This window comes from Salvelinus alpinus, chromosome 14 (assembly GCF_045679555.1).
Source record: "Salvelinus alpinus chromosome 14, SLU_Salpinus.1, whole genome shotgun sequence".
Lineage (NCBI taxonomy): Eukaryota > Metazoa > Chordata > Actinopteri > Salmoniformes > Salmonidae > Salvelinus > Salvelinus alpinus.
In genome coordinates this window covers 34696607-34711251 of record NC_092099.1, presented here as the reverse complement: position 1 = coordinate 34711251, position 14645 = coordinate 34696607, and the positions used below count along the sequence as shown (strand labels likewise).

Sequence of the window (14645 nt, the reverse complement as noted above, 5' to 3'; positions counted from 1 at the left end):
GGGACTGAGAGGGATTAAGAGGGACTGAGAGGGGCTGAGAGGGAAAAAGAGGAAGATGTTATAGAACGAGAGAGAGAATCAGAGTGAGGAAGGTATTGATTGGAGGGGAGAGAGAGGTGGAGAGGGGAGAAAGGGATGTCTCTGAAAGCAATGAATGATAGTAGAAACCCAGCGAAGCCACAGGGATTGTCGTGAGTTAGAACAGAAACTAAAGAAGAGAAACGCACACACTGGGGTGAACTAGGGGTACAGAATGAAAGCTCTCCAGCTGAGTGTTTCAGTGGTCTAACCCTGGAGCATTCTCACACAGGAATCATTTAGCCTGGACCAACACAGAAAGCTGTGCTAACTCCACCATCCTTACCACCATAAATTGACCGAAGATGTCCAATTTATTAGACAGTACTGACAAACTACAAAGCAACATATTCAGAAGCATTTAGCGAAATGCACTGCACCTATCTGGTGTGTGACAATAAAACGTACACATTTTTATGGAATGGACTGTATTCTATTGGAATAGTTCCACCAAACTAAACTAGGGGGTTGGCTACATGCTGGGTACAGAGACACAGTCTTTCTTTCTTATCCCCCCCTTTCTTTCTCCCCCCACCCCCTTTCTTACCTCTCTCTCCCCTTCAGGAGGACATGGTGTCAGCATTTCCACTGAGGTCAGGCCTTACAGTCGATTCTCAGAGTATAGACATGTCATCATCCCTCAAGTTAAGGGGAATGGGAGCAGGGTACAGTATATGGAGAGGCATAGGCCAAAAGTCCTGCACTGCACTGTATAGGGAATAGGAAGCCGTAGCCAGTGGACAATGGACTGAGTGTAGTCATTTATACTGAGTCCCTCTGAGTCCAGTAAGACACTACATGACTGAATGACTCCACCCGGGCACTGACTAAAAGCCATCTGTGTGGATTTGGCTGACTGTTGGGTTATTGACCATTTGGCAGAACATTTCTGAGTCCACAGCAGATTTTTGACTGAACTCTCTCACTCCTGATGCCAGGGCAGACTGGGGAGGCAGGTGGAGGATGGGGGAGGGAGGGGAGATTAAGGGATGTTGGAAGATAGGGGGCGGGGGTGGGAGAGTGAGTCCAGGGGAGAGAGGGTTAAGTGGAGTTTGGGTGAGTTGTCAGTATATCAGTTCAGGGCCAGAGATCCATATGGAAGCAGCCCTGTGTGAAATTACAACCATGAAACACTTTAGCTTAAACTTGCTCCATTATCCCAAACAACACTGGAACACTGCCCAAAAGCAAGGAAGACAAATGATTCCATATAGTGTGTGTGTGTGTGCGTGTGTTTAGGTTGCAGGTGGCATGGAAGCCATTGCTGTGGGTCTATCAGGCCTAAGTGGGCTCCATCCATCCCTCTTTAGAACACATGGCATTTGGCATGATGGAGTTGTTTTGAAAGAGACAAACCGGTTTAACTGTCTGCAATAAAAAGCCTGTGTTTCCCTTGATCCTGTATCTGGTTTGGTCAAAGCCATGTCTTAAAGCCAATCAAATGTTAATGTGATAGCCTTCAGTTGCTCTGCTATTGTTCAGTCACTCCTCTCATTCTATATTGATTACTTTACAAAACTCTGGTCTGTGACTCAAGCCAGAGTTACAGAGACCTTTAGAAGCCACAGTACCACTGAACTCTGCTGCCAAACATTTGTTTCTCACTGGAACGAACCCTCTGCCTCATGCGCTGGATGTATGGAAGTGATTTAATTCCTGTGGCTCTCCTGCCACAGCCTTTCTCTTTCTATAGAGCAGCCAGAGTTGGGAAACACACCAGTAAAGATGCTTTATGGTTTCAAGCCATTAAAGGGCCAGTGACCTAAAAGACAGCAGATAGAACCAGTGGTTACAGTCGAGGTAGGTGCTGACAGAAGGGTTTCTTCCAGTGCAGGTCAGACTAGGCTAGAGAAATATGGACATGAAGCACCGAGTCACGCCGCTGGCCAGTGATCAGTTCTGCCAGGCTTGGCCCAATGACCACAGGGCTGATTCATGAACACAATGACTGAAGATGACGACTGACCAGGGAGCAACATTAGGCAGGAGACAGCCTGGCTAGCCATAGACACAGAGACCATACAAATACTCTACAAGAGCCCAAGACTCTACAGGAGGCCTACACACTTCACTCTAACCATGTCTTCTAGTATAACTTCACAATGACTGCGGTCTGTCTATTTAGATAAGAGCAGTCGTGGCCCGTGATTGAGGTAGAGAGCCATTCATGTCAGTGTGATTTAGAACACCCAAAGAACCCCAAAATAATAATTTAATACAGAACAAAGAATATCTTGAAGGATTAACAGAAGCGAGATGAGATTTTAATCTTATCAGAAGTAAAATATCATTAGTCTCCTGTCCTCACAGTAGAGTAGGATAAAACACTTGTCAGTCACCACAATATCAGATACACTGTCCTGCCTCCATCACTTTCATAAAATACACACACCACTGACCAGTTGGAAGTCAGTGGGTCCACACATTACCACAGATGAAACATTATCCTACTGAAACATTATCCTACTGATTACTGTACAGCATGCGCATTGTACTGATGTCTATGGTGCTGTTAGTCTCTGATACACGTGGCTGCAGTGCCACCTGGTGGTACTAAGATCTACCTACACCTCCAGAGCATAGTTCTCAAAGCTCTCACTGGCCATAACCTTGGCCAACTCAGTAACCGTGGCCTGTAATAGCAAAGGTACTGTGATTCAGTGGCTTGTTAGACACTCCAGACTACTGGGACCTAATCCTGCAGTTTCAGGTAACATAGATGCAGCTGAACTAGATCAAAAAAGGAGACCATACATGTGCTACAGCAGAAAGGGATGTTTAATTCCAGGTAGCTGGCTCCACCATGTGGTGAAGAGCAGTAACTGACAGGAGCATACTGTAGTTACAAACTTCAAAGAAAAGCCCCCCCTGATTTTTCACACTGCTTAGGTTATAAAAACAATAATCTATCAAAATCAATATTGCAAATTATAAGATTGGTCCAGATATCAAAACATAAATTATCTTTCATATAGCTATGTACAACTGTCTAGACATCATTGAAAACTTAGTCTGAAAAATATTATAACAATTAAAAAAGCAGTTGATCCATTAAAAGTTCTTCATATTTTTATGTTCCTCATCTTTCTCTTCACATTTCTCCGCCAGAGGTGTGTGTGTGTGTTAGGCCAGAGTAGACGTAGTGTTCTCCGTACAGCCACAGAAGGGGAATGTTCCACAGCATGGCTGCAGCCATGGACGCCACAGAATCTTTTCCCACGACAGCTGGTTGAGAACAGGCTCGGACTGGGGAGAGTGTGTGTCTGGTTGTGTGTGTGAGGGGTGTGAGTGTGTGAGGGTGGCCCGGTGCTGCTCCACGGCACTGGCAGTTTGCTGTAGAACTTCCTGGTAGCGTGGCGCAGTGTCTGGGGTCAGGGGGCGGGATTCCGAGGGGTCAGTGTGAAGGTCAAAGACGATGGGGGGGCTGTGGTGTGTCACATGACTTCCATGACAGAAACAAACCTTGGTGTCATAGCAACCGCCAGCGCCCGGTGGGGAGAAGTTAGGGGTAAAGAAGTGGACCTTATAGACTGACTCACCTGGGGAGACACACATGTAATGAGACAGATGATGGTGTGTGTTGTAGTGTATAGTAGTGTGTGTGTGTTTGTACTCACTCCCAGGTGGGTGCCAGCGAACTGCGTTGAGGTAAGCACCACAATAGTGGAACATGAACTCATGCTGCGACCGCTCGGTCCTTCCTTCTAGCACAGGCATCAGATCATAGCCATCTAACAACCTGGAATATACAGACATGAGGATAGGCAGACACACACAACAAGTACACACACACAAAAAGTACACACACACACGTACCTGTCGCTGTGTGTTGCGCTTGCCAGTTGTGTGAGTGTGGGGTAGAGGTCCATGAGACTGGTGGGTGTGTCAAACACTCTGCCTGCTGGCAGCCTGCCAGGCCACCGGAATATACCTGGCACCCTGATACCACCTTCCCAGCCACCCATCGCCTTCCCACCTGTATGAGAGGAAGAGAAAATCAATGTTTTTCACATCTGTTTAATTTTTTCTGATTGCTCAAACCTTACCTTACCTTTGTAGATTCCATTCCAGCCTCCTTTCTGTCCTCGTTCATCGGCGTCTTCAATATGGCCACCGTGGTCAGAGGTGAAATACATCATAGTGTTGTTGGCCAGACCCAACCTGTCCACTGTCTCAGTCATACGACCTGACAGAAGATCAATCATTAATACATATCAGAAACATAACAAATTCTAATCCAACAGAGTGTTGTTGGCCAGACCCAACCTGTCCACTGCTTCAGTCAAACAACCTGAGAGCATTTAAATCATAGTAAGATCATTAATACACATCGTAAACATCGTAAACATAATAAACATTCTAATATATCAATGTGTTATTGGTCAGAGCTTTCACACACAAACCGCTCACCTATCATATAGTCCACCTCCTCTACGTTGTCTCCATAGAGACCATGGCGACTCTTCCCAGCAAAGCCAGGAGAGGAGAACAGAGGAGTGTGTACGTGGGCCAGAGACAGGAACAGGAGGAACGGTCTGTCAGCATTCCTATCCAACACACACAAACAAGCTTTGAACTCTCACCCAATACTGTCCCCCAGCCTTTACCCTGAACGTACTAGATTGGCTATACCTATGTGGGGAAAATATCTAAAAATGTAATTATTGATTCAGTGACTGAATAACTGTTCTGACCTCTCTATGAAGCCTTGGGCCTCTCCCAGTAGTCTTTGTGATAACGTGTCTAGGTCCATGGGTTGCTCCACCACTTCCTGGTTCCTCATGATGATGCAATTCCAGGTCATCAGGAGTTGAAAGGGCACGAACCACACACTGAACGCCAGCAGGCTCAGACAAGTCACCGCCACGATGACGGACACACTCACCTCAAGCAGACCACACACACGGACACACACCTACAGACAGGGAGAGAGGAGTTAGACACACCCACAAAACTTTCATAAAACCATGTGAATCATTATCATCAAGGCCAGTGAACTGTTTGAGGCACTCAGATAGAGATAGAGTATGTAGAACAGACATGATACTCTGTCATGTGGAATAAGGAGTCATTGGACCCTACCAGGCTGAGCAGGGCCAGGGCCCCCAGCAGTGTTAGCTGCCACAGTGTGTTCTGCAGGTCAGCTAGTACATCCTTCCCCTCCCCTGGTCTACAGTCATTGAACAGGGTGAAAGGCAGGCCGTAGAAGTAGCTGAAGCCGTGTGTGTTGGGGTGGTGGCAGTGGTCCCCTCGAAGCTCACAGTTCACACCCAGGTGCCATTTACCTACAGGTACACATCAGTGTGTTAGTGTGTGTGTGTGGGTTAGTGTGTGTGTGTGTGTCTCTCTCTTACCCACTAGTCCGGTGGTGTATCCCTGCTCCTGTAGTCTCTTAGCGAAGGTGGTCTCAGTGGGGGGTAGACCCCCAGAACCTCCCAGAAACAACAACACCTGCACACGCCCTGTACTGCCCAGACCTACACACACACACACACACACATTATAACAGAAAACAGACACACATTCCATTAATTCCAATAACTCCTCTAATGCTTCCAATATTGTCTTTGTACATGTGTGTGTGCGTGTTACATGTATACTTGTGTGTGCTACCTGAGCGCAGTGCGTAGCGTCCTGTGTGGAAGGCAGCTCTACTGGGTGTACAGAGAGGAGCGGCAGCTATATGCTGAGTCAACTTCACTCCCTCTGCTGCTAAACGGTCGATATTAGGAGTCCTGAGAGCGAGTGAGAGAGAGAGAGAGAGAGAGAGAGAGAGAGAGAGAGAGAGAGAGAGAGAGAGAGAGAGAGAAAAAAGAGAGCAAGAGGGAGAGGAAGCAAGTGTTATAAACTCAAAACTGTAGTTGTTTTTGGGAAGGCTGCAGATTGCCTGGTTGCCTCTGTTACCTGATGGTGTCATTGCCGTAACAACCGATATCCCCAATACCAAGGTCGTCCACCATCATCAGGACGAAGTTGGGCTTCCTGTCCTCCTCTGACGCTGTGACATCACTTCCTGTGGCCAGGAGCAGCAACAGGGCCAGCAAGCAGATCCTGGGGGTCAGGTTTAAAGGTCAGGAGGAAGCAGTTTTACAGAATGTTCACAGATATGTAGTATGTATATTGTAGAACAGATGTGATCATGTTAGTCAGCTAAATTAACTGTTTCTATCTGTAATGGTTCTAAACATTTCACCTCATGGAACAACAGGTGGACAGCCTGATGGAGAAATATAGATCATACCTTAGAGACAAATGGTGCCCTAACCTTCCTACTGTATCACAACCGGCTGTGATTGGGAGTCCCATAGGGCAGCGCACAATTGGCCCAGCGTCGTCCGAGTTTGCCCGGTATAGGCCGTCATTGTAAATAAGAAAGTGTTTTTAACTGACTTGCCTAGTTAACTAAACGTTAAATAAATACAAAAGGATCACCTATCTGTCTGGGGTGTGTGCAGGGGCGAAAATCTGATATCAACCTTGGAGGGGACAATTACATGAAATTTTCTCAGGAGCAATTCCTGAGGGGGACACCAAAAGTAGTGCTGTAACACAGCCTACGTTGTAATATGTTAAATGTATATTGAGGGACCATAATCACTACTACTGGATAATTGTTAGGTACAGTAGTTAACTGAAGGGTTGTCCCAACTTGTTTAAATCATTATAATACTACTACTAATAATAGTTATAGCAGTGTTCCTTATCAGTCCAGTATGTATGCAGGTATTCGTACTTACAACCAGCAATATCAAGAAAGGCCAGTAGGCGGTACACTGTATGGGAGCAGTTTTCATAAATACAATGAACATGGTGTGATCTCATCGTAAAGAATCTCCATTGAGAACCATCACAAAGTTGGTCTCCGTATTGAATTGACCTTTTAATTTGACTTTGTGATTAAATATGTGCACCTGGCCTGAGTCTACTACAATATCTTTACAAGAACAAAAAGCTTAAAATAAGTACAGTTCTAAAAGCAAAATAACTACTTCAATGAAAAACCCAAATAAATCAAACAAAATATCCTTCAGTCAGTGTCTCAACTCTTCAAACAGCAGCTATGGACAAGTATGTCACACAAAGTATGCAATTTTAAATAAAATAACATGAAATAAATAATTTGTAAGTGTACTGTCATGTACTAAAAACTGAAAACTACTAAACAAAAGAACAAATATCAATTACACCAGGGGTTCTCAAACAGGGGTCCATGGACTAATTGCAAGGTGTCCGTGAAATAAAAAAGTGTAATGAATGTAGTCAGTACCACAAGGTTTCCAGTAAGTTTACATATAATATAGAGGGGGTGGTGGTCCCTGAGGACCGCTGAAAACCTTGCCTGCCTTGCCTCAAAATATGCAGGGGTTCCAGTACCCAAAAAAGGTTGAGAACCACTGCTATACACACTACTGAACAAAAGAACCGAACATATGTTTGCGGGTTTCAATGGATCCAACAAATTGCTGGCAGATATTTTCCCTCTTGAGACTGTCCAGCCTGTCTTTATGTACATTACAGACAACTACGCAGTTCAGTCTCTCTTGGCCCATGCTAGCCCGTAGCCAAGTCTTTAACCTGCGGAGTGCATTGAAACTCCTCTCAGCCTCACATGAAGACACTGGCACCACAAACAAAATTCTGATCAGCACCTCAACTTGGTCAACCAACCCCTGCACCTCCACTGGAAGCCTCCTGAGGACCTCTGCTGCCTCTCCACTGCTGCTACAGGGGTATTTGTTGTGAAAGATTCTCTTTCAGTGCAGATCCCTCTCTATGTTCACCTCTGGGTACTGATCTAGAGACTCATCCAACTCCCCCGTGAGAAGCGCTCTTTCCAACTTTTGCAGGACGTTTAGACTGTCCTGGTCAAAACGGTCGCCAAACTGAACCTCCACACCATCCAACACTTTAAAAAAATTCTGCCCTATAGTGATCCACTGCTTTGCCAGCAAATCGTCTTGAGTGCGTCTCAATGGATTCAATGGATTCAATAGAGTCAATCAAAGTTGTTGCTTTCTCATACAGTGCAAGGTAGCTTTCGTCATTTCTCTTGCCCCTAAGAGATGACCGCACACACTCGACTGCAGCCTGCATACCAGAGACAGTCTGAGTTTTCTTCTGCAGTGAAATGTTTAGACATTCAAGCTCTCCAAGAACAGCAGAGGCAAGTGTGAGGCCCAACACAGTCTTGCCTTTGCTGAAGTGCTCGAATAAGCCACTGGCAGTTGAAGCTGTCTTGGATGCAGTTTTTGCCATCTCCTCTAGGCTGCTGAGTACCCGCTCATACTGCCCTAGCACAGCTCTAATAGCAGTATTCCGCACAGTCCACCTTGTTGGACATAGGGGTTTCAGGGTGGTCAGATTTGTATCTTTGGACGTGGCAATTGATTCAAACATGCTCTTAAACTTTCCTGACTGGCCATAGAGGACACCTAACTGATGGACCCAAGAAAGGGAATCCCGGATCAGTGGGGAGGCTGAGCAGCCAGTCTGTGTAATCAGATTTACACAGTGTGCTCCACAATGGACATAGAGGGCTAATGGCTGCTGCCTCCTCACAATTGCCTGTGCACCTGTGTATTTTCCTGCCATGTTTGAGGCACCAACGTAAGCCAGACATGGGCAAATTGAGCCTCAACAACACATCAGTTGCCACTTTCGCAATGCCCTCGCCTGTTGTCTCCGACACCCTGTATAGCCCAATAAACTCCCCGTGAGGGACAAGGTCATGGTCAACATAACGCAGACAGACACTCTCCTGTTCAGCACCAGAGACATCTTGAGTACCATCAACAATTAATGAAAATTGTACAATCGGAAGAGACCTAATCTCAGCTGCAATGCCTCGAATGACTGTATTGGCCATGATGTTCAGAATTTCATTCTGTGCTTTGGGGCCTGTGTACATTGTGGTACGCTCTGTTAACCACTTCAGTAAAATGGGATCATCCTCTTCTGCCCTGAGTTTCAAAAGCTGGTATAAATTCCCACTGTCATCCGTGTGGCCTCTAAAGGCTTGTCCCTGTCTTACTACATGCCGCACCGAACTAACAATTTTCATCAAGCAATGCCTTGCGTCCTCCTGCTGTTTACCCCACGCGCTGGATAACTGGACACTGATTGGATTTAGCTGGTGTGCTGTTACAGTTACAAAGTGGCGGTGGGTTTGGCAGTTTTGATGTGCTGTGAATTTTTCAATGGCTTTTCTCCAGTTCCTAAATCCTGCATTAATGAAGGCAGCATCTGCTCTTTGGCCAAAAGATGGCTGGCTTGAAAACCCTTGGCTACAGTGAAAACACAACACTCCTTTTATTGATGGATTATAATGTAGCCAGGGGAAATCGCGAAACCATCTCTCTTGAAACGTCAACACTCTGTTGGCAAGAGTTTGCGGTTCTATAAATTGTGGGTGTGGCTGATATGGTTTTGTGCCATCACTGAGGTAACTGGACGATGCTGTGCCACTGTCCCCTATACTGGTGCTGCTGGCAACAAGGGTGACACCTGGTCCTGCCGTGGCTGTGACACTGTCCTCTGAAGTCTCTCTCCTTGGCTCTTTCCCTTTCACCACCCTCACTGACTCACAGTCTGTCTCCTAGAAAATAAATAAGGTGTTTGCTGTACTCCTAACTATCGGTACCCAAAACTACACAATTAATCACAACAGCAATACCATTGCCTTAAACACATCTTAGTTTAGTCACCAGTTTAAGTTGAGTGGGGGTATCCATGTGTAACGGATGTGAAATGGCTAGCTAGTTAGCGGGTACGCGCTACTAGCGGTTCAATCAGTTACGTCACTTGCTCTGAAAACCTAGAAGTAGTGTTGCCCCTTGCTCCGCAAGGGCCGCAGCTTTTGTGGAGCGATGGGTAACGATGCTTCGTGGGTGTCAGTTGTTGATGTGTGCAGAGGGTCCCTGGTTCGCGCCCGAGGTCGGGGTGAGGGGACGGTTTAAAGTTATACTGTTACACATGGCATTTTCCAATTATGTCCCTATTTTACAACTAAAAAAAATTGAGAACCTTTCATAATGTTGCCAAACAAAGACTCAACAAACTTACCTGAGACTCCCTGTCTCTGCCAATCTGTCCCTGCATATCTGTCCCCAGCTCTGCTGTCTGTGTGCCATCTGTTGCCTGCTCTGCCTAATGACATCATTGTGAAACATTTCCATTAGCATTTCACTTCTTTCTTATGAACATTTTATCAACTAGTCTTTGAGATATTAGGGTACTAGAGTTCTTACTTTGCGTTTTGGTATAAGAGAGTGTAGTTCTGTTCAGTTTGGACTTCAGTTTATCGCTAACCTTATCACAGGGACTTTGAAGCACTACAGCTGCATGCTAATCTTGGAATAAACTGACGATAGCAAATATTCCATCTGACGACGCCACATAAATGGAATAGGTACTAGCTAGCTTGATAGTTAATGTTTGCTTTAGTTTGCGCGCTAGCTCTGCAAATTCAGCTAGTGTGTGAACCCTGCAACATTAAAAAAATATATACATTGCTATGGCGCGATTGACTGGATTACCTCACGTCAGTTACGTACATTGAGTGCCTTTCGGACAGTAGATACGAACCCTCTATTACCTTGCCAGCTAAGGAACTGGCAGTGGATCAAATCATTGTGAGGCAAAGGGCGGGGGGGTCGCAATCTTGTGAAACTTAAAAACGCGCTATTAAGTGTCTATAATCAGCACAAGTGCTTTCATTGCGTATTATTAATATTATTGAAATTACATAGTTATGTTTACAGTGATATATTGGGGGGGACAAATCATATTTTTCCCAGGATGGGGGGGTCGTGTCCCCCCCGTCCCCCCTGGGATTTCCGCCTGTGGGTGTGTGTGAAGTCACACTAACTTAACTCAGTGATCTATAGCATGAGGTATGTTCAGGAGGGTGAAACGTTATAGAACGTTAGTTTTGTCAACAACATATACAATTGTCCTCTTATCTTCCTCTGATCTACACTGGTAGCCGATCGACTGACTGATACCTCCTCATGCTTGTCTCTCCGTAGCACCACGCAAATAAAGGCACAAAGTAGACTATGGCCTGCATAGCCTAATATACTCTGAACAATTAGTTATTTCAGCAAAACGTACACTTTTTTGCGCAAGGAAACAGTCACGCATTAACTTCAGCGCGAGGACTTCCTTTAGAGTTTATGGGTGAACGTCTTAGTTTATGCCAGTCCAGAAGGTCAAACCATTCAGTAAAATAACCTGATAGAAACACCGGTTGAACGTTCAAAACAAAACCAAGCCATACGGTTAATCGAGTTGCATCTACACACTTATTGATCAATAAAGGTTATAATCAATGCACCACATAAATTATGCTTTTCGAAATGATGCACTCAATCCATACCATCTGCCACATCACCATCTCTTACCTCATTCTGAAACACAATAACGCGATTGATTCAAGTTGCGAAGATGTAACACCACTGTACAACGGTCCCCCATTTACCGTAGTTACAGGAGTATGTGCGATATCGTTTTACCGATTTGTTGGGATTAAATAAGCAGAAGTGAGTCTGAGGGAGGCAGCTGCTCAGTTGCTTGCAGAACTACAGAATCTAAAGCCTTGTTCACACTGGCAGTTTGAATTGACACAATCCCATTTCTTTGCATATCCTCTTCGAATCTGTTATTTTTCTTGCAGCCTGAACATGGAATTAAATATTTCAAGACAAAATCTGATTCCTGGCCATGCCATGGTCAAATCAGATTTATTATACTTTTTTTTAGACTGATATCTGGCATATCTTGCTAGCTAAATTGCTTGTTAATTAGTGAATGTGCTAGACAGATAAAGAGCTACTGTACCGAGATAGTAGTTCACTGCTGTGGTTAGCTAAAAATGACTAGGTTTTCTATCCGTTGAGGCTTTTAAAGTGTTCTTAAACTACGCTCTTACAAAAAAAGGAGCGACACTATATATACAAAAGTATGTGGACACCCCTTTAAATTAGTGGATTCGGCTATTTCAGCCACACGCATTGCTGACAGGTGTATAAAATCGAGCACACACAAATGCAATCTCCATAGACAAACATTGGCAGTAGATTGGCCTTACTGAAAAGCTCAGTAACTTTCAACGTGGCGCCTTCATGGATGCCACCTTTCCAACAAGTAAGTTCGTCAAATTTCTGCCCTGATAGAGCTGCCCCGGTCAACTGTAAGTGTTGTTATTGTGAAGTGGAAACGTCTAGGAGCAACAACGACTCAGCCGTGAAGTGGTAGGCCACACAAGCTCACAGAACAGGACAGCCAAGTGCTGAAGCGCGTAGAGCATAAAAATCGTGTGTCCTCGGTTGCAATACTTACTACCGAGTTCCAAACTGCCCCTGGAAGCAATATCAGCACAAATATTGTACAATATGAGGAGGAAATTATAGTCCTAAAAAACCTTTCCAGTTTCAATGACTCACCCAATGATCAAATCAAATTGTATTAGTCACATGCGCCGAATACAACAGGTATTCACCTGTTTCACCTTACAGTGAAATGCTTACTTACGAGCCCCTAACCAACAATGCATTTAAAGAAATACTGATAAGAATAAGAAATAAAAGTAACAAGTAAAATAATAATAGCAAGGCTATATACAGGGGGGTACCGGTACAGAGTCAATGTACGGGGGCACCGGTTAGTTGAGGTAATATGTACATGTAGGTAGAGTTATTAAAGTGACTACGCATAGATGATAACAGAGAGTAGCAGCTCTGTAAAAGGGTGGGGGGCAATGCAAATAGTCTGGGTAGCCATTTGATTAGATGTTCAAGAGTCTTATGACTTGGGGGTAGAAGCTGTTTAGAAGCCTCTTGGACCTAGACTTGGCGCTCCGGTACCGCTTGCTGTGTGGTAGTAGAGATAACAGTCTATGACTAGGGTGGCTGGAGTCTTTGACAATTTTTAGGGCCTTCCTCTGACACCGCCTGGTATAGAGATCCTGGATGGCAGGGAGCTTGTTCCCAGTGATGTACTGGGCTGTTCGCACTACCCTCTGTAGTGCGGTGGGAGGACGAGCAGTTGCCATACCAGGCAGTGATGCAACCAGTCAGGATGCTCTCAATGGTGCAGCTGTAGAACCTTTTGAGGATCTGAGGACCCATGCCAAATCTTTTCAGTCTCCTGAGGGGGAATATGTTTTGTCATGCCCTCTTCAGGACTGTCTTGGTGTCCTTGGCCCATGTTAGTTTGTTGGTGATGTGGACACCAAGGAACTTGAAGCTCTCAACCTGCTCCACTACAGCCTCGTCAATGAGAATGGGGGCATGCTAGGGCCTCTTCTTCCTGTAGTCCACAATCATCTCCTTAGTATTGATCAGGTTGAGGGAGAGGTTGTTGTCCTGGCACCACACGGCCAGGTCTCTGACCTCCTCCCTACAGGCTGTCTCGTCGTTGTTGGTGATCAGGCCTACCACTGTTGTGTCATCGGCAAACTTAATGATGGTGTTGGAGTCGTGCCTGGCCATGCAGTCATGAGTGAACAGGGAGTACAGGAGGGGACTGAGCACGCACCCCTGAGGGGCCCCTGTGTTGAGGATCAGCGTGGCGGATGTGTTGTTACCTACCCTTACCACCTGGGGCTAGCCCGTCAGGTAGTCCAGGATCCAGTTGCAGAGGGAGGTGTTTAGTCCCAGAGTCCTTAGCTTATTGATGAGTTTTGAGGGCACTATGGTATTCAACGCTGAGCTGTAGTCAATGAACTGCATTCTCACATAGGTGTTCCTTTTGTCCAGGTGGGAAAGGGCAGTGTGGAGTGCAATTGAGATTGCATCATCTGTGGATCTGTTGAGGCGGTAGGCAAATTGGAGTGGGTCTAGGCTTTCTGGGATAATGGTGTTGACCATTATGCATGTTTCAGTGTTATTTGCCTCGACTCGAGCATAGAAGTAGTTTAGCTCGTCTGGTAGGCTCGTGTCACTGGGCAGCTCTCGGCTGTTATTTTCTTTGTAGTCTGTAATAGTTTGCAAACCCTGCCACATCCGACGAGTGTCAGAACCGGTGTAGTACGATTCGATCTTAGTCCTGTATTGATGCTTTGCCTGTTTGATGGTTTGTCAGAAGGCATAGTGGGATTTCTTATAAGCTTCTGGGTTAGAGTCCCGCTCCTTGAAAGCGTCAGCTCTAGCCGTTAGTTCAGTGCGGATGCTGCCTGTAATCCATGGCTTCTGGTTGGGGTATGTACGTATGGTCACTGTGGGGATGACGTCATCGATGCACTTATTGATAAAGCCATTCACTGATGTGGTGTACTCCTCAATGCCATCAGAGGAATCCCGGAACATTTTCCAGTCTGTGCTAACAAAACTGTCCTGTAGCAAAGCATCCGCTTCAGCTGACCACTTTTTTTATTGATCGAATCACTGGTGCTTCCTGCTTTTATATTTGCTTGTAAGCAGGAATCAGGAGGATAGAATTATGGTCAGATTTGCCAAATGGAGGGCGAGCGAGAGCTTTGTATGTGCGAGCGAGAGCTCTGTGTGTGGAGTAAAGGTGGTCCAGAGATTTTTCCCTCTGGTTGTACGTTTAACATGCTGATAGAAATT

General features: G+C 45.5%; 1 protein-coding gene across 4 annotated transcripts; it reads right to left on the bottom strand.

The window, feature by feature from the left end:
- Nucleotides 1-2838: 2838 nt before the first annotated feature.
- Nucleotides 2839-11585, bottom strand: arsh (arylsulfatase H). 4 transcript variants are annotated; one of them, XM_071341313.1, is made up of 12 exons: nucleotides 11481-11552; nucleotides 10141-10224; nucleotides 5983-6129; nucleotides 5692-5813; nucleotides 5433-5555; nucleotides 5161-5363; nucleotides 4773-4993; nucleotides 4489-4625; nucleotides 4130-4264; nucleotides 3895-4054; nucleotides 3696-3817; nucleotides 2839-3617 (listed from the first exon to the last, which is right to left on the bottom strand). In XM_071341313.1, the coding sequence occupies exons 1-12, from the start codon at nucleotides 11483-11485 to the stop codon at nucleotides 3202-3204; spliced, it is 1875 nt and encodes a 624-aa protein (XP_071197414.1). In that variant the 5' UTR covers nucleotides 11486-11552; the 3' UTR covers nucleotides 2839-3201. The 4 variants fall into 4 exon arrangements, with proteins under 4 accessions (XP_071197414.1, XP_071197415.1, XP_071197416.1 ...); XM_071341314.1 differs by lacking the exon at nucleotides 11481-11552 and adding an exon at nucleotides 10326-10652; XM_071341315.1 differs by lacking the exon at nucleotides 10141-10224 and having other exon boundaries at nucleotides 11481-11585.
- Nucleotides 11586-14645: the final 3060 nt, after the last annotated feature.